Raw genomic sequence first — 19,962 nt, 5'->3', positions numbered from 1 at the left:
GGAAGGTTCTGAGAATCTTTTACTATGGTTGCAGGGTGGTTCTGAGAACGTTTTACTATGGTTGCAGCGAGGTTCTGAGCGTTTTACTATGGTTCCAGGGAGGTTCTGAGAACGTTTTACTCTGGTTACAGGTAGGTTCTGTGAACGTTTTACTAATGTTCCAGGGTGGTTCTGAGAACGTTTTACTCTGGTTCCAGGGAGGTTCTGAGCACATTTTACTCTGGTTCCAGGGAGGTTCTGAGAACGTTTTACTATGGTTCCAGGGAGGTTCTGAGAACGTTTTACTATGGTTCCAGGGAGGTTCTGAGAACGTTTTACTCTGGTTCCAGGGAGGTTCTGAGAACGTTTTACTATGGTTCCAGGGAGGTTCTGAGAACGTTTTACTATGGTTCCAGGGAGGTTCTGAGAACGTTTTACTATGGTTCCAGGGAGGTTCTGAGAACGTTTTACTATGGTTCCAGGGAGGTTCTGAGAACGTTTTACTATGGTACCAGTGAGGTTCTGAGAATCTTTTACTATGCTTGCAGCGAAGTTCTGAGAACCTTTTACTCTGGTTACAGGTAGGTTCTGTGAGCGTTTTACTAATGTTCCAGGGTGGTTCTGAGAACGTTTTACTCTGGTTCCAGTGAGGTTCTGAGAACATTTTACTATGGTTCCAGGGAGGTTCTGAGAACGTTTTACTATGGTTCCAGGGAGGTTCTGAGAACGTTTTACTATGGTTCCAGGGAGGTTCTGAGGACGTTTTACTATGGTTCCAGGGAGGTTCTGAGGACGTTTTACTATGGTTCTGAGGACGTTTTACTATGGTTCTGAGGACGTTTTACTATGGTTCTGGGGACGTTTTACTATGGTTCCAGGGAGGTTCTGAGAACGTTTTACTATGGTTCCAGGGAGGTTCTGAGAACGTTTTACTATGGTTCCAGGGAGGTTCTGAGAACGTTTTACTATGGTTCCAGGGAGGTTCTGAGGACGTTTTACTATGGTTCTGAGGACGTTTTACTATGGTTCCAGGGAGGTTCTGATAATTTTTTACTCTGGTTTGTTGAAAGGTTTCCTAGGAGGTTTGTTTTTTTTTGGACTCCAAGCACTGACACATGGGCATTCATCTGCTTAGGCATTAATCATACAAACACTGCTTTTTATTTGTGGCACTCATATGGCAGGCAAAAACCTGAGAGAAAATCCAACCAGGAAGTGGGAAATCTGAGGTTTGTAGGTTTTTAAACTCATCGCCTATCAAATACACAGTGGAATATGGGTCATGATGCACTTCCTAAGGCTTCCACTAGATGTCAACATTCTTTAGAACCTTGCCTGATGCTTCTACTGTAAAGTGGGGGCGAATGAGAGGGGATTGAGTAAGGTCTACCATGAGCTGAACATGCGCTGACCATGCGCGTTCACGTGAGAGCGAGCTCTGTTCCATCGCCCTTCTGTTCCATCGCCCTTCTGTTCCATCGCCCTTCTGTTCCATCGCCCTTCTGAAGACAAAGGAATATTCCGGTTGGAACATTATTGAAGATTTATGATAAAAACATCCTAAAGATTGATTCAATACATGTTTCTACTGACTGTTACGGAACTTTTTGACATTTCGTCTGCTTTTATTGAACGCGCTTCGTGACTTTGGATTTGTTTACCAAACGCGCTAACAAAAGTAGCTATTTGGACATAAATGATGGACATTACTGAACAAATCAAACATTTAATGTGGAACTGGGATTCCTGGGAGTGCATTCTGATGAAGATCATCAAAGGTAAATGAATATTTATAATGTTATTTCTGACTTCTGTTGGCTGTGTTTTTCTGTGATTTGGCGGTGACCTAACATAATCGTTTGTGGTGCTTTCGTTGTAAAGCCTTTTTGAAATCGGACACTGTGGTGGGATTAACAACAAGATTACCTTTAAAATGGTATAAGACACTTGTATGTTTGAGGAATTTTTGTTATGAGATGACTGTTTGAATTTGGCGCCCTGCACTTTCACTGGCTGTTGTCATATCGATCCCGTCAACGGGATTGCAGCCCTAGAAAGTTAAGATCAGATCAGTAGTGGGCGCAGCCAACACAGCTGTATGTGGCCAAGTAGTGGGCGCAGTCAACACACCTGTATGTGGCCAAGTAGTGGGCGCAGCCAACACACCTGTATGTGGCCAAGTAGTGGGCTCAGCCAACACACCTGTATGTGGGCACAGCCAACACACCTGTATGTGACCAAGTAGTGGGCACAGCCAACACACCTGTATGTGGCCAAGTAGTGGGCGCAGCCAACACACCTGGACGTGGCCAAGTAGTGGGCGCAGCCAACACACCTGTATGTGACCAAGTAGTGGGCGCAGCCAACACACCTGTATGTGGCCAAGTAGTGGGCGCAGCCAACACACCTGGACGTGGCCAAGTAGTGGGCGCAGCCATTACACCTGTATGTGGCCAAGTAGTGGGCGCAGCCATTACACCTGTATGTGGCCAAGTAGTGGGCGCAGCCAACACACCTGGATGTGGCCAAGTAGTGGGCGCAGCCAACACACCTGGATGTGGCCAAGTAGTGGGCGCAGCCAACACACCTGGATGTGGCCAAGTAGTGGGCGCAGCCAACACACCTGGATGTGGCCAAGTAGTGGGCGCAGCCAACACACCTGTATGTGGCCAAGTAGTGGGCACAGCCAACACACCTGAACATACTAGTACTAACATACCTGACTAACATATACTAGTACTAACATATATTAACATACCTGAACAAGATAGCGTTCCCTCCAGATGTAAAACAGGAAATTACAAACTTTTGCGAGATAATTTGACATATAGAATTGTTTTATGATAGTCATACTATGGAACACTTATTTTGAATTTGAGTATTAAAAAAAAAATATGAAAAGATTATTTGATAAATATAGAATTAGTCTTTTACTACTATAGCCCAGAGAAACACATAGAATAACACATTCATAAATGGCAAAAAAAAATATATCCTACATCCAAGAGCTATAAGAAATCTCAGGAAATATATATATATATATTACACCTATAGTAGCTGAACACACTTAAAGATAGAGAGAGTTTTGCTGGACAATGAGAACGGAATGTATATGTTTTTAAATAACATTCTTAGAATGTTCTCTGAACGTTCCTTAACTTTTCTTGTGGGTTTCATGAAAACATGACTTTAATAAATAGAAGCGTGGGGGAAGCAGTAGAAAACGTATGCTGAACTACTGCAATTCCAATAAACATATGGTTCTCCGAACATTACAGTTGAAGTCGGGAAGTTTACATACACTTTAGCCAAATACATTTAAACTCAGTTTTTCACAATTCCTGACATTTAATCCTATTTAAAATTCCCCTGTCTTAGGTCAGTTAAGATCACCATTTTATTTTTAAGAATGTGAAATGTCAGAATAAAAGCAGAGAGAATTATTTATTTCAGCTTTTTTTTTTTTTCATCACATTCCCAGTGGGGTCAGAAGTTTACATACACTCAATCAGTATTTGGTAGCTTAGTTTTTAAATTGTTTAACTTGGGTCAAATGTTACGGGTAGCCTTCCACAAGCTTCACACAATAAGTTGGGTGAATTTTGCCCGATTCCTCCTGACAGAGCTGGTGTAACTGAGTCAGGTTTTTAGGCCTCCTTGCTCGCACATGCCTTTTCAGTTCTGGCCACACATTTTCAATAGGATTGAGGTCAGGGCTTTGTGATGGCCACTCCAATACCTTGACTTTGTTGTCCTGAAGCCATTTACCACAATTGTGGAAGTATACTTGGGGTCATTGTCCATTTGAAAGACCCATTTGCGACCAAGCTTTAACTTCCTGACTGATGTCTTGAGATGTTGCTTCAATATATCCACATAATTTTCCATCCTCATGACGCCATCTGTTTTGTGAAGTGTACCACTCCCCCCTGCAGCAAAGCACCCCCACAACATGATGCTGCCACCCCCGTGCTTCACGGTTGGGATGGTGTTCTTCAGCTTGGAAGCCTCCCCCTTTTTCCTCCAAACATAACGATGGTCATTATGGCCAAACAGTTCTATTTTTTTTCATCAGACAAGAGGACATTTCTCCAAAAAGCAATATCTTTGTCCCCATGTGCAGTTGCAAACTGTAGTCTGGCTTTTTTATAGCGGTTTTGGAGCAGTGGCTTCTTCATTGCTGCGTGGCCTTTCAGGTTATGTCGATATAGGACTCGTTTTACTGTGGATATAGATACTTTTGTACCTGTTTCCTCCAGCATCTTCACAAGGTCCTTTGTTGTTGTTCTGGGGTTGATTTGCACTTTTCAAACCAAAGTACGTTCATCGCTAGGAGACAGAACGCGTCTCCTTTCTGAGCAGTATGACGGCTGCGTGGTCCCATGGCGTTTATACTAGCGTACTATTGTTTGTACAGTGTGCGTGTGCTCAAACACACATGCATGTGGGGGTCTGGGAGAGGAAGTGTGTCCATCTGATAAAAGGGCATGTGTCTGAACTCAATTTTATACACTAATTGTAGTCTCACCCATTTTTATCTAATGACAGGTCATTTTTGACCCGGGAACATCACAGGTGTAAAAAAGTTAAATTAAACACCTAAAATGTTATGAAAATAATCCAAATGTATTTTGTGTGTTCAGATGCCCTGTGTGGACAAAGTCATGGATCCTTATGACAATCAGATTAAATGAACTACATTTTTCAGAGAGAAAACGTGTAAATCGGTCTAATTCGACCGGAATAATGCCCGAGGTGCTGGTGTTTGGAGGATATATTAGCACGGGTGTTAGGCCCGAGGCGCTGATGTTTGGAGGATATATTAGCACGGGTGTTAGGCCCGAGGCGCTGATGTTTGGAGGATATATTGGCACGGGTGTTAGGCCCGAGGCGCTGGTGTTTGGAGGATATATTAGCACGGGTGTTGTTAGGTCCGAGGAGCTGGTGTTTGGAGGATATATTAGCACGGGTGTTTTTAGGCCCGAGGAGCTGGTGTTTGGAGGATATATTAGCACGGGTGTTTTTAGGTCCGAGAAGCTGGTGTTTGGAGGATATATTGGCACGGGTGTTTTTAGGTCCGAGAAGCTGGTGTTTGGAGGATATATTAGCACGGGTGTTGTTAGGCCCGAGGAGCTGGTGTTTGGAGGATATATTGGCACGGGTGTTGTTAGGCCCGAGGAGCTGGTGTTTGGAGGATATATTAGCACGGGTGTTGTTAGGCCCGAGGAGCTGGTGTTTGGAGGATATATTGGCACGGGTGTTGTTAGGCCCGAGGAGCTGGTGTTTGGAGGATATATTGGCACGGGTGTTGTTAGGCCCGAGAAGCTGGTGTTTGTAGGATATATTAGCACGGGTGTTGTTAGGTCCGAGGAGCTGGTGTTTGGAGGATATATTGGTACGGGTGTTGTTAGGTCCGAGGAGCTGGTGTTTGTAGGATATATTGGCACGGGTGTTGTTAGGTCCGAGGCGCTGGTGAGGGCCGGCAAACTGTTCCAATATATCCTCCAAACAAAGGCTTCTCGGGCATCATCACTTTTATAAAACGGGTTAACAACACATTCAAATAATGATTGATGTATTTTCAGTAAAAAGTGTATTTTGATGAATTTATTCATACTATTTTATCCTTCCACTAGATATAGTTCCGACACAAATCTAGGGTTGCTACCCAAGTGGCTGGTCGTTCGTTCTATCGCTTCGGTTGCCAAGAGACGTGACCCAGTTGTTCATTGTTTTTGTTCTGTATCTATGGGCGTGACCCAGTTGTTCAGTATTTATGTGCTGTATCTATGGGCGTGACCCAGTTGTTCAGTATTTATGTGCTGTATCTATGGGCGTGACCCAGTTGTTTGCTCTAAATGTTCCATTGAAATATCGGCTGACAACGTTCTTATCCCTTGCTAGCTAGCCAGCTAGCCAACTACGACTAACTTACAGTCACGTCAAACAGTGCAGCCAGAATAACAATGAAGTAGTTGCATTTGCATTTGTCTAAGCTGTTTTCTAGTGACATTTATTTAGATACGTCCATAACAATGAGCTAATGAGGCACGATTTCACGATTTTGCACAGTCAGATGGAACAGAGTAAATAGGCATTTTAACGTCATACATTTAGCCGGTGGTAACTTGTGGAATAGACACTGGCTGGAATATGGTTTTAACCAATCAACATTGAGGATTACACCCACCTGTTGTATAAATGAATAATAACCATAGGACAACCACGCTCTCACCAAGCTCTAAGAAACATATGGTTCTCAGAACGTTGTGTGCTAGCTGGGTCTTGTCCTAATTACATGTTGGACGAACAAACACACCAGCCTCCCGTTGCATCAGAAAGCACCATCGGCTTGGCAGAGTGGCGTTCAGAACCAGCTAGCCCTTATGGTAAATGGAAACCTATTCCTTCTTTCTCTGGACTGACAGCCGTGCAGGCGTACTTCTCTGGACAAACACACACACACACACACACACACACACACACACACACACACACACACACACACACACACACACACACACACACACACACACACACACACACACTCTGCCTCTTTGTGCTAATGCCTCCATTCTGTTCTGTCTGTATCTGTTGAGAACAGGTGTGGGACCTTGTTCAGCTGCTGCATTCAGCTGTAGGTACAGGTGGGTGGGCGCTGGCTGGCCACTCCGATCGCAACGCTGTGCTCCATCCACCCAAGATCTTCCAGGAGTCTCCATCTGTCTTCCCCCACACCTCCCCTGCGCCTCCCCTACACCTCCTCTGCTCCTCCCCCGGTCCTCCCCCACGCCTCCCCCCGGGACTCCCTCATGTCTCCCCCACTCCTCCCCTGCGCCTCTGCCACTCCTCCCCCTCTCCTTCTCCGCTTCCTTTGCCACGTGGCAGGCGTCCCTCGCCGAGTCTGGTCCATTCTTCGTCCCGCGTTGCTCACGCCTGCTCGCCACTACACACTGTGCCTGTTGTCTCGCAACAATGAGGCTGAGAATAGCTGCAACCATAATCCTTTGCTGTACAGAGTTTTTGGCGAGGGCTTATGCCAAGTACAAATTGGTTATTATTCCGCTGTAATGTAACAAACACACTCCAACTGGAAATGTGAAATGTACCTCAGATCCTGTACATTTCCTGGTTTGATGGTAACTGACTTCTTCCTGTTGTCCTCTTCCTGTTGTCCTCTCATCGACTGAGTGTTGTCCTCTCATCGACTGAGTGTTGTCCTCTCATCGACTGAGTGTTGTCCTCTTCCTGTTGTCCTCTCATCGACTGAGTGTTGTCCTCTTCATGTTGTCCTCTCATCGACTGAGTGTTGTCCTCTTCCTGTTGTCCTCTCATCGACTGAGTGATGTCCTCTTCCTGTTGTCCTCTCATCGACTGAGTGTTGTCCTCTTCCTGTTGTCCTCTCATCGACTGAGTGTTGTCCACTTCCTGTTGTCCTCTTATCGACTGAGTGTTGTCCTCTCATCGACTGAGTGTTGTCCTCTCATCGACTGAGTGTTGTCCTCTCATCGACTGAGTGTTGTCCTCTTCATATTGTCCTCTCATCGACTGAGTGTTGTCCTCTTCCTGTTGTCCTCTCATCGACTGAGTGTTGTCCACTTCCTGTTGTCCTCTTATCGACTGAGTGTTGTCCTCTCATCGACTGAGTGTTGTCCTCTCATCGACTGAGTGTTGTCCTCTTCATATTGTCCTCTCATCGACTGAGTGTTGTCCTCTCATCGACTGAGTGTTGTCCTCTTCATATTGTCCTCTCATTGACTGAGTGTTGTCTTCTTCATGTTGTCCTCTCATCGACTGAGTGTTGTCCTCTTCCTGTTGTCCTCTCATCGACTGAGTGTTGTCCTCTTCATGTTGTCCTCTCATCGACTGAGTGTTGTCCTCTTCCTGTTGTCCTCTCATCGACTGAGTGTTGTCCTCTCATCGACTGAGTGTTGTCCTCTTATCGACTGAGTGTTGTCCTCTTATCGACTGAGTGTTGTCCTCTCATTGACTGAGTGTTGTCCTCTTCCTGTTGTCCTCTCATCGACTGAGTGTTGTCCTCTTCATGTTGTCCTCTCATCGACTGAGTGTTGTCCTCTTCCTGTTGTCCTCTCATCGACTGAGTGTTGTCCTCTCATCGACTGAGTGTTGTCCTCTTCATATTGTCCTCTCATTGACTGAGTGTTGTCTTCTTCATGTTGTCCTCTCATCGACTGAGTGTTGTCCTCTTCCTGTTGTCCTCTCATTGACTGAGTGTTGTCCTCTTCCTGTTGTCCTCTCATCGACTGAGTGTTGTCCTCTCATTGACTGAGTGTTGTCTTCTTCATGTTGTCCTCTCATCGACTGAGTGTTGTCCTCTTCCTGTTGTCCTCTCATTGACTGAGTGTTGTCCTCTTCCTGTTGTCCTCTCATCGACTGAGTGTTGTCCTCTCATTGACTGAGTGTTGTCCTCTTCCTGTTGTCCTCTCATCGACTGAGTGTTGTCCTCTCATCGACTGAGTGTTGTCCTCTTCATGTTGTCCTCTCATTGACTGAGTGTTGTCCTCTTCCTGTTGTCCTCTCATCGACTGAGTGTTGTCCTCTTCATGTTGTCCTCTCATTGACTGAGTGTTGTCCTCTTCATGTTGTCCTCTCATCGACTGAGTGTTGTCCTCTTCCTGTTGTCCTCTCATCGACTGAGTGTTGTCCTCTCATCGACTGAGTGTTGTCCTCTTATCGACTGAGTGTTGTCCTCTCATCGACTGAGTGTTGTCCTCTTCATGTTGTCCTCTCATTGACTGAGTGTTGTCCTCTTCCTGTTGTCCTCTCATCGACTGAGTGTTGTCCTCTTCATGTTGTCCTCTCATTGACTGAGTGTTGTCCTCTTCATGTTGTCCTCTCATTGACTGAGTGTTGTCCTCTTCCTGTTGTCCTCTTATCGACTGAGTGTTGTCCTCTTCCTGTTGTCCTCTTATCGACTGAGTGTTGTCCTCTTCCTGTTGTCCTCTCATTGACTGAGTGTTGTCCTCTTCCTGTTGTCCTCTCATCGACGGAGTGTTGTCCTCTTCCTGTTGTCCTCTTATCGACTGAGTGTTGTCCTCTTCATGTTGTCCTCTCATCGACTGAGTGTTGTCCTCTTCCTGTTGTCCTCTTATCGACTGAATGTTGTCCTCTTCATGTTGTCCTCTCATTGACTGAGTGTTGTCCTCTTCATGTTGTCCTCTAATCGACTGAGTGTTGTCCTCTTCATATTGTCCTCTCATTGACTGAGTGTTGTCCTCTCATCGACTGAGTGTTGTCCTCTTCATGTTGTCCTCTCATTGACTGAGTGTTGTCCTCTTCATGTTGTCCTCTCATCGACTGAGTGTTGTCTTGTCTTCTTCATGTTGTCCTCTCATCGACTGAGTGTTGTCCTCTTCCTGTTGTCCTCTCATCGACTGAGTGTTGTCCTCTCATCGACTGAGTGTTGTCTTGTCCTCTTCCTGTTGTCCTCTCATCGACTGAGTGTTGTCTTGTCCTCTTCATGTTGTCCTCTCATCGACTGAGTGTTGTCCTCTCATCGACTGAGTGTTGTCTTGTCCTCTTCATGTTGTCCTCTCATCGACTGAGTGTTGTCCTCTCATCGACTGAGTGTTGTCTTGTCCTCTTCATGTTGTCCTCTCATCGACTGAGTATTTCAGCGGAGGCCGAGACCTCACCCTTATTTATTATATATTGTGTGGGGGGGGGTGGGGGGGACTCAGTCGGGGTCTCACCTGAACATTCTAGCAGTTTTTATTGTCATGTCAGCTGCTTTTCTTTACATCGATAAATGAGTATAGCGGCCAACCGAATTTACCGACCGAATTACCGACCGCTTAGGGCCCCCAGAAGGCAGGGCCGGCCTTGACTGCATGTGTGGGTATGGATGTGCATACGACGACCCATGAGCCACTGCTCGTCCAGTCCAGAAACAGGCCCCGTCCATACACCAACATCATCCAGTAAGTGTCCGAAGGGGTAGCTATAAACCAGCCTTAGTGGAGAAGAGGAGCGTGTTGGTTTGTTTGTCCAGGAAGGTGATGAGACAGTGTGGAAACAGGAAGTAGATCAGACTACCTAACAGACAACAGTTTCCTTAAGGACAAGACACACCATAGAGAGCAGTAGATCACCCGGCTGGGTGTGGACGAACAGTGGCGGGTCAACGTGTATAATCCTTGGGAAATTAACACAAAACGACGGCTGATGTTCAGCTTTGATCTGGGACCTGCGACTATACAGAAACTACAGATTACCTGACAGACTAGTTCCTAACTGCTGATCTGGGACCTGTGTCCTGGACCAGAGAGTAATAACAAGACATTTGGAAATGACCTGGTTTGTTTGTTCAGCTTATATTCTTTTTAATACCTCAAATACATCTCAGATCAGCTTGATGTGGAAAGGAATCAGAGTTGATGTAGCCTACTTACCTGACAGAATCCTACCTCGTCTGAATAAGCAGCCATAACCTCAGTTTATATGGTATTACCCACTCAGATTTGACCTTTATACAGTTTACTTTCCGTCAGTCAGATCAAAATGTTAGGTGTTAGTCAGCTCATGCTTTTTATTTGGTTTTGTGGACCGAGAAGTTGTAGTGTTGTTGTAGTCAGAGTACTGTGGACAGAGAGGATGGGATGTTATTTTAGTCAGAGTACTGTGGAGTGTGTAGTTGTAGTGTTATTTTAGTCAGAGTACTGTGGAGTGTGTAGTTGTAGTGTTATTTTAGTCAGAGTACTGTGGAGTGTGTAGTTGTAGTGTTATTTTAGTCAGAGTACTGTGGAGTGTGTAGTTGTAGTGTTATTTTAGTCAGAGTATTGTGGAGTGTGTAGTTGTAGTGTTATTTTAGTCAGAGTACTGTGGAGTGTGTAGTTGTAGTGTTATTTTAGTCAGAGTATTGTGGAGTGTGTAGTTGTAGTGTTATTTTAGTCAGAGTACTGTGGAGTGTGTAGTTGTAGTGTTATTTTAGTCAGAATACTGTGGAGTGTGTAGTTGTAGTGTTATTTTAGTCAGAGTACTGTGGAGTGTGTAGTTGTAGTGTTATTTTAGTCAGAGTACTGTGGAGTGTGTAGTTGTAGTGTTATTTTAGTCAGAGTACTGTGGAGTGTGTAGTTGTAGTGTTATTTTAGTCAGAGTACTGTGGAGTGTGTAGTTGTAGTGTTATTTTAGTCAGAGTACTGTGGAGTGTGTAGTTGTAGTGTTATTTTAGTCAGAGTACTGTGGAGTGTGTAGTTGTAGTGTTATTTTAGTCAGAGTACTGTGGAGTGTGTAGTTGTAGTGTTATTTTAGTCAGAGTACTGTGGAGTGTGTAGTTGTAGTGTTATTTTAGTCAGAGTACTGTGGAGTGTGTAGTTGTAGTGTTATTTTAGTCAGAGTACTGTGGAGTGTGTAGTTGTAGTGTTATTTTAGTCAGAGTACTGTGGAGTGTGTAGTAGTAGTGTTATTTTAGTCAGAGTACTGTGGAGTGTGTAGTAGTAGTGTTATTTTAGTCAGAGTACTGTGGAGTGTGTAGTAGTAGTGTTATTTTAGTCAGAGTACTGTGGAGTGTGTAGTTGTAGTGTTATTTTAGTCAGAGTACTGTGGACAGAGAGGTTGTAGTGTTATTGTAGTCAGAGTACTGTGGAGTGTGTAGTTGTAGTGTTATTTTAGTCAGAGTACTGTGGAGTGTGTAGTTGTAGTGTTATTTTAGTCAGAGTACTGTGGAGTGTGTAGTTGTAGTGTTATTTTAGTCAGAGTACTGTGGAGTGTGTAGTTGTAGTGTTATTTTAGTCAGAGTACTGTGGAGTGTGTAGTTGTAGTGTTATTTTAGTCAGAGTACTGTGGAGTGTGTAGTTGTAGTGTTATTTTAGTCAGAGTACTGTGGAGTGTGTAGTTGTAGTGTTATTTTAGTCAGAGTACTGTGGAGTGTGTAGTTGTAGTGTTATTTTAGTCAGAGTACTGTGGAGTGTGTAGTTGTAGTGTTATTTTAGTCAGAGTACTGTGGAGTGTGTAGTTGTAGTGTTATTTTAGTCAGAGTACTGTGGAGTGTGTAGTTGTAGTGTTATTTTAGTCAGAGTACTGTGGACAGAGAGGCTGTAGTGTTATTTTAGTCAGAGTACTGTGGAGTGTGTAGTTGTAGTGTTATTTTAGTCAGAGTACTGTGGAGTGTGTAGTTGTAGTGTTATTTTAGTCAGAGTACTGTGGACAGAGAGGCTGTAGTGTTATTTTAGTCAGAGTACTGTGGAGTGTGTAGTTGTAGTGTTATTTTAGTCAGAGTACTGTGGAGTGTGTAGTTGTAGTGTTATTTTAGTCAGAGTACTGTGGAGTGTGTAGTTGTAGTGTTATTTTAGTCAGAGTACTGTGGACAGAGAGGCTGTAGTGTTATTTTAGTCAGAGTACTGTGGAGTGTGTAGTTGTAGTGTTATTTTAGTCAGAGTACTGTGGAGTGTGTAGTTGTAGTGTTATTTTAGTCAGAGTACTGTGGAGTGTGTAGTTGTAGTGTTATTTTAGTCAGAGTACTGTGGAGTGTGTAGTTGTAGTGTTATTTAGTCAGAGTACTGTGGAGTGTATAGGTGTAGTGTTATTTTAGTCAGAGTACTGTGGAGTGTAGAGGTGTAGTGTTATTTTAGTCAGAGTACTGTGGAGTGTGTAGTTGTAGTGTTATTTTAGTCAGAGTACTGTGGAGTGTGTAGTTGTAGTGTTATTTTAGTCAGAGTACTGTGGAGTGTGTAGTTGTAGTGTTATTTTAGTCAGAGTACTGTGGAGTGTAGAGGTGTGTAGTGTATATCAGAAACATGTACCGGGAAGGAAAGTCCTAACTGGAGACTTACCAATAAGTGTTGTGGTCTTGGAAGAAGATACTTCATTGCAGAGGTTCAAACTGTGTGTGTGTGTGTGTGTGTGTGTGTGTGTGTGTGTGTGTGTGTGTGTGTGTGTGTGTGTGTGTGTGTGTGTGTGTGTGTGTGTGTGTGTGTGTGTGTGTGTGTGTGCGTGCGTGCGTGCGTGCGTGCGTGCGTGCGTGCGTGCGTGCGTGCGTGCGTGCGTGCGTGCGTGCGTGCGTGCGTGCGTGCGTGCGTGCGTGCGTGCGTGCGTGCGTGCGTGCGTGCGTGCGTGCGTGCGTGCGTGCGTGCGTGCGTGCGTGCGTGCGTGCGTGCGTGCGTGCGTGCGTGCGTGCGTGCGTGCGTGCGTGCGTGCGCGCGTGTGTTCCCCTCTGTTCCCATCTCTTTACTTCTCCAGCCCAGCCAACCCCAAACATCCTGATGCAGAGAGACTCAGGTCTTATCAGTCAGGAAACACCGCTCCACAGCCACATCCTCCCCACTAGGACCACGACTCAACTGCTCCCAGAAAACCACAATGCAGGAAGGCCGAGCCAGACTCTAGGATTTGTCAAAAGCCCCCTGAATTCCTTTTATCGAAACAGAGTGAAGAATTCAGGTAGGGGAAAAAAGAGAGAGAGATACGAGAAAATGAGAAAGGTTAAATAGTAAATGGTGAAGAGAACACAGATTTATTTGTTTATCTATTTACAAAAGGGCTGTATCAGCAAGATAATGTAGGGGGGGTAGGGTGAAGGGGGGTGGGGGGGTAGGGTGAGGGGGGATGGGGGGTGGGGGGTTCCAGTCAGCTTAAAGAAAGGTATCCAGAATAAGACTGCATGGGAAAACAGAGCGATTGAGATGGAGGGAGGTGATGGCTGTTTTACACCAATCCTCTGAACAGGGGAAGAATGAAATAAAGGTGAGACTGGTGGAGAGACTGGTGGAGAGATGTGGAGAGATAGAGTTATAGAGAGAGATGGAGAGAGAGATGGAGAGGGGGAGGGAGAGAGATGTGGAGAGATAGAGAGATGTAGAGAGAGATGGAGAGAGTGGTGGAGAGATAGAGTTATAGACAGAGAGTTGGAGAGAGAGTTGTAGAGAGAGATGGAGAGGGGGAGGGAGAGAGAGATGGAGAGAGAGAGAGAGGTGGAGAGAAAGATGGGGTCAGCAACAGACAGTAGATACGTACCCTAGTGCAGGGGTCAGCAACAGACAGTAGATACGTACCCTAGTGCAGGGGTCAGCAACAGTCAGACACACTTGTATTAAAATTAATCCCAGAACATTGTGTCTTGCTTAGTTTTTGGTCAAAAATGAATGTCAAATCATTAGGAATTTAGTTAAATCTGTTCCAAATAGTAAAAAAAGAGACAAATGTAGTTATTGTTATTTTCATATTCAATCTCTTCTTGGATTTCGTTGTGTTACAGTTGCAGTGTACCCCACCCCCCCCCCCACCCTCCGACCATTTGCAAAAATTGTCACGAGGCTGAATCTAGTTGCCTAGTTAGTTGCTAGTTGCTCAGTGTTAGTCTGTGTCTGTGTGTGGGCATATCCAAGTTACATATACGTCAATATAGAAAGTGGAACTTTATTTAAAATTAATTCACAAACCTAAATCAGCATACAGTAATTATTATTTTCATTGTAAAGATTATGATTATATATTAAGTACTTGAAAAGAAGAAAGTATATAAGATATTTTTTCTTCATGCTATTTCCTTTCGTCTCAAAATGACGCTGTATTTCCTTTCTAGTACACTCGTTTTGACAAGAGCCCTGTTGTACCTGGTCAAAAGTAGTGCCCTGTATAGGGACTAGAGTGCCATTTTGAGACGCGACCCAAAACCATGTGGTCTGCGATAACTGCATAAGAAGTGACCATCTAAATACACACTACTTGAGGTAAATAAAAACGGCAACTAATGTCGGGTAACAAATAATACAAACAGAAAGAATTCATAATAACAGCAGTACAATTAAAGCATTTAGTTGAACCATCAAAGTGCTTCAATAAGACAGCATCTGTACAACACGCTATACAACAACACGTTAAGACAGCTGGACAACGACTGGCAACACGTTAAGACAGCTGGACAACGACTGGCAACACGTTAAGACAACGACTGGCAACACGTTAAGACAACGACTGGCAACACGTTAAGACAACGACTGGCAACACGTTAAGACAACGACTGGCAACACGTTAAGACAACGACTGGCAACACGTTAAGACAACGACTGGCAACACGTTAAGACAGCTGGACAACGACTGCGCCAACCGACCGGCTGCTATTCAGTTCTGGAAATAGACAGACAGAAGCGATGAACTAGTCGATCTATTTGAGCATCCCTGAGGTGTCCTTCAATCCTCTCTCTCTTTCTCTCATTTATACCCTCTTGTTTCTTTCCTTGGCCCCAAACAATCATCTTGCTATATGATTGGTCCTGGTTTCCCCCAACCCATCTTCAGCCTACCAGGAGTCATAGGTATCAAGCGTCTCAAAGTTTTTTTCCTTATAGATCACAATTTAATAAGATTACACGGATATAGACACCTGATCCTAGATCAACAGTCCTACTCTGAGACGCGTGACACATTATGGCGCCCAGGTCAGTCTCCAGGTGTGATGACGGGAGCTGTCGGTGTCGCCACGGTGACCAGGTAACTCGACGACCCCGTCTAAGAGACGCCGTAGTTGTTGTAGTACGCTGCCGTGGCGTCCGCTAACACGGAGATCAGGCTGGTTTCCGCGACAACGCTGCTCCCAGACGTCACCTGAATGTGACCCGTCACAGTCATTCCTCCGCCGTGTTCAGAGTGGAATACCCCTATCCCCGCTGCCGCCGCACCTGCCGCGGTCGAATTCAGGTACTGGTCGAACTCATCACGGTCGACCTCCCCTAGAAGCTCTACCTGACTCAGCTGGTCCAGTGTCTCCAGTTGACCGCGGTTCTGGTCATGGTTCTGCTCTGGAGGAGGAGAGAGCTGACCCAGGTGGTGCTGGTGGTGGTGACCCGGGGAGTGGTGCCCCAAGTGGGAGTGATGGTGGGGCTGGAGGCCTGGGTGGACCTGGAGCTGGGAGGACCATGAGGATGGGCTGTAGTAGGACAGAGGATGCCCAGGGATGAGGCCTCCGGACTGAGCCTGGGACATGTGGGAGAGGTGGGCTAGGTGGGAGTGGGAGCCACAGTGGATGGGAGTCTGTGTCTGGGTGTAGTCAGGGTGGTAAGGCGGAGGACTCAGGCCCATGTGACCTCCACCACCACCTCCACCTCCGGGGGCCTGACCCTGACGCTGGTGCTGGTGGCGCTCCTCTGAGACGGATGAAGAGGAGGAAGAAGAGGAGGGGTAGTAGGAGGGGTAGTCGTGGTCCAAGGCCGTATCCAGAGGGGACATCTCAGGCGGGGTAGGGAGGCCGTAGGGGTAGGTGCTGCTGGACGGTACATCTCTTAAGGATCTAACCGGGCTGAGGGAAGAGCGTGATGAAAACCCACCATCCCCTTCTTTATCCAAACCCAGAGGGAGACAGAGGCTCCGGGAGTCAGTTAGGGCATTCTGATCCGGCCCCCCCAGGCTGCTCAGTAGGAACCCGGGGTCCACACGCTTACAGATGCGCTTCAGCTGCTTCTTGCGACGAGGGCGATACTTGTAGTTGGGGTAGTCCTGCATGTGCTGCACGCGCAGCCTCTCGGCCTCCTCCACGTAGGGACGTTTCTGAAGAGGGGTCAGGGCCTTCCACGACTTGCCTGGGGAGAAAGAACAAGAAACAGGACTAGTTTAATTGTCCACTATAATCATTTATTTCTCGTTAACTTTTTTTGTAAGGCCGTATACAGAAATAGTTTATGGAGGAAAAACAATGTAACAGTACTTATGTTGTTATTATTATTATATTTTTTATCATATTATTATATTGTATTAGTTGACTGAAACATTGGTGTGGGATACAAAGAAACAGAATATCAGTTTATCGTCCATAATAAAAAACGTATAATGTTGTATGTGTATTATGTCTTTAGATCACCAGTGTGCTGGAGTTTCTACCTTTTAAAAAATATATATTTTATCAATAAAGAAACACTTATTTTCTTGCTTGTGTTCCGTGGAATATTCGTTTTTAAGGATATATAGAGCAATAGCGCACAATATTAAAATGTTACAAAGTGTTGCGTTGACATTACTTATGATTACATATTTATTACATTCAAAATGACAAGCAACTGCCAAATATCATTGAAATAATGAATGAATATCTAGCGAGGATTAAAACTACCAAAGGTTGCAATGCCATCACTTTTATAAGTCCCCCATTTCCACATGATGGCTTCGTTGAATGCGTAATCTTCGTTGTAAGAATGGACAAACAATAGCATATCTTTATGGAAAACAGTTTCAATTTCCCCTTCGAGGTGTATATGTAAATGAAAGAATAAACTATGATATCGCTCTCTCTGCCGTGTTGTCTGGATGAACGCATTATATGCTTATATTTACACTGTAAGACGTGGTGCCGTTTATTAAAGAGCAACATAATATGAATCATCATTTATTAATATGAATCACGATCATTTTAACGAAATAATATATTACTGGTATATCAGTTATACCCGAAGGTCAAACCTAATCTTAAATCAAATGCAAATCTTAATTCTGAGCTTTATAAAGTAATCCCCCATAAATTCGATATAAGGAATGGATAGGCCTATGCTTTCTAAATGTAAACAAATTATCACATGTATTTATATTTAACCTCCTAATATAGTTTGACAGTTTCTATATAATTTGTATTGAAATAATACAATAATCCGTAACGGCGCGCTAGCGAGCGCCAGCATGCACGCTGAGATTTATGCTCTAATGCAAGTGGCCCACAGGCCTCCTGATAAACTACTACTACTGGTAGAGAAAGTGCAATGGAATTGATTGCATTTTAATTGAATTTAGCGACGTCCGCTCATGAACTAACTGACACTAGAAGTTTTGGTCAGGTGAGGAGTTATTTTTGTTTTCATTTTAAGGAGATATGGATGATGATCAAAATCGACCCCCCCCCCCACCAAACAAAAAAATACAAAGAAACTATGTTTTTATGTATTGTATTTTCTTTATGTACTTTTAAATACCATAACAGAAACAAACGTTATGATTTGATTTCTCAATTAATTTTGAACAGGTTTCGGCAATTAATAGCTCTGATTTGACATCAACTTTTGGCAGACCATGTGTAGGCCTATAGCATAATAATAATAATACTATTAAGAAGAGGAAGTATAATCCTAATAATAATAATATTATTAAAATATGTAATTATAAAATATGAAATACGTCCGTAAAAATAAACGTGAATCTCACCCAGCATCTTGCTGAGCTCTGCGTTGTGCAGATCTGGGTTTTGGACAGCCAGGCGCTTCCTCTCATCTTTAGCCCAGACCATGAACGCGTTCATGGGCCGTCTGATGCGCGGCTCCGATGCTTTGTCCGCGGGAGTCCTTTGCGAGCCGTGTCCGTCAGGCACGTCCCCATCTCCCGTTGAGCACTCAAAGCTCTCCGGCCAAGACGAGTACACGCTGATAAGTGCGGACATGTTTTCTCCTCACTCTCAGCAAAAGTTCGGTTGAGCTTCACGCTCCTCACGCTCCCGCGGCGCAGTGAAAACTTTTCTCTCTCTAAATTTGACTATAACAGTGAAATGTGCCGTGACAAATACCTACTATAAATACATTAAAAAAAACTTTGTTAAAATAGAGAAATGGTTTGATTCTCCAACTGTCTAAATTGGTTGAGATGTTGCCTAGGTTACACTGGTTGCCTCTGTTGGTTATTGAGAGGGACCGCGTGTCTGGTCGCTGTTCTACTGTGATGTTGTAATTCAGCGTTTCCTTGCGTTTGGAAGGCAAACAGCTCTTTATATTTGAGGAGTTCCAACACTAAGCCCGGAGGACTCTCAGCTCCTCCTTGATTGCAACTTGAGACTCTGCGAGGAAACAAAAAAAGGGACAGGGACATTTACTATTCCATTTACTACTCATGTCGTACAGCGAAACAGAAACGGCTTTTACTGTAACGGATGGTAATGTTAGTAATAACATAAGATATAGGCCTAATTGGTTCTTAGCTGGCATCCATTATAGAATCGAATATAACTTTATATTCCCCAATGTCATGACACTGCTTTCAACTATAATTTTATTGTAGGTTATCTGTTGGAAGTGATGTTTTCTTATTTTATTGTACGTTATCTGTTGATAAGACAAATGTAAAAACTTACATGCCAATAGACACTTGATGCATAATGATAGGAAAGACCTTTTCCTTTTGTTAATAATACTTCCACGACTTCTAATGAAGTAGTAGACCTAGTCTGTTGATTTCTACATCGTGTTTCTAATGAAGTAGTAGACCTAGTCTGTTGATTTCTACATCATGTTTCTAATGAAGTAGTAGACCTAGTCTGTTGATTTCTACATCGTGTTTCTAATGAAGTAGTAGACCTAGTCTGTTGATTTCTACATCGTGTTTCTAATGAAGTAGTAGACCTAGTCTGTTGATTTCTACATCGTGTTTCTAATGAAGTAGTAGACCTAGTCTGTTGATTTCTACATCGTGTTTCTAAGGATAGTCCTAAAGCAGATGTCCTTTCATGTTTATGTAAATCATAGAATGTCTTAACTTTTTGTTCTTTGACTGTAATACCACCATAGTTCATTATGATTGATTACTATATTTAGTTTAGATATGTTTGTGTTATTGTTTCTAACAAAGAACATGTTTTTTAGTTGACGGATCAATTGGAAATGTTTTTCTAGGATGCATTTTTTTCAAGGATAGTCTACCTCAAATAAGGTGTTTCTAAGGATAGTCTACCTCACATGAAGTGTTTCTAAGGATAGTCTACCTCACATGAAGTGTTTCTAAGGATAGTCTACCTAAGGATAGTCTACCTCACCTGAAGTGTTTCTAAGGATAGTCTACCTCACATAAGGTGTTTCTAAGGATGGTCTACCTAACATGAAGTGTTTCTAAGGATAGTCTACCTCACATGAAGTGTTTCTAAGGATAGTCTACCTCACATTAAGTGTTTCTAAGGATAGTCTACCTCACATGAAGTGTTTCTAAGGATAGTCTACCTAAGGATAGTCTACCTAAGGATAGTCTACCTCACATGAAGTGTTTCTAAGGATAGTCTACCTAAGGATA

The 19,962-nt window shown here is 44.0% G+C and overlaps 1 protein-coding gene across 1 annotated transcript; it reads right to left on the bottom strand.

Moving 5' to 3' along the window:
* Positions 1 to 14,336: 14,336 nt before the first annotated feature.
* Positions 14,337 to 18,634, bottom strand: LOC129846382 (transcription factor Sox-7-like). The gene is made up of 2 exons (XM_055914314.1): positions 18,118 to 18,634; positions 14,337 to 16,511 (listed from the first exon to the last, which is right to left on the bottom strand). The coding sequence occupies exons 1-2, from the start codon at positions 18,347 to 18,349 to the stop codon at positions 15,445 to 15,447; spliced, it is 1,299 nt and encodes a 432-aa protein (XP_055770289.1). The 5' UTR covers positions 18,350 to 18,634; the 3' UTR covers positions 14,337 to 15,444.
* Between the last annotated feature and the right edge of the window lie 1,328 nt (positions 18,635 to 19,962).

This window comes from Salvelinus fontinalis, unplaced genomic scaffold, assembly GCF_029448725.1.
Source record: "Salvelinus fontinalis isolate EN_2023a unplaced genomic scaffold, ASM2944872v1 scaffold_0515, whole genome shotgun sequence".
NCBI lineage: Eukaryota > Metazoa > Chordata > Actinopteri > Salmoniformes > Salmonidae > Salvelinus > Salvelinus fontinalis.
The sequence above is the reverse complement of the archived record's forward strand: the minus strand, read 5'-3'. Positions and strand labels throughout refer to the sequence as shown.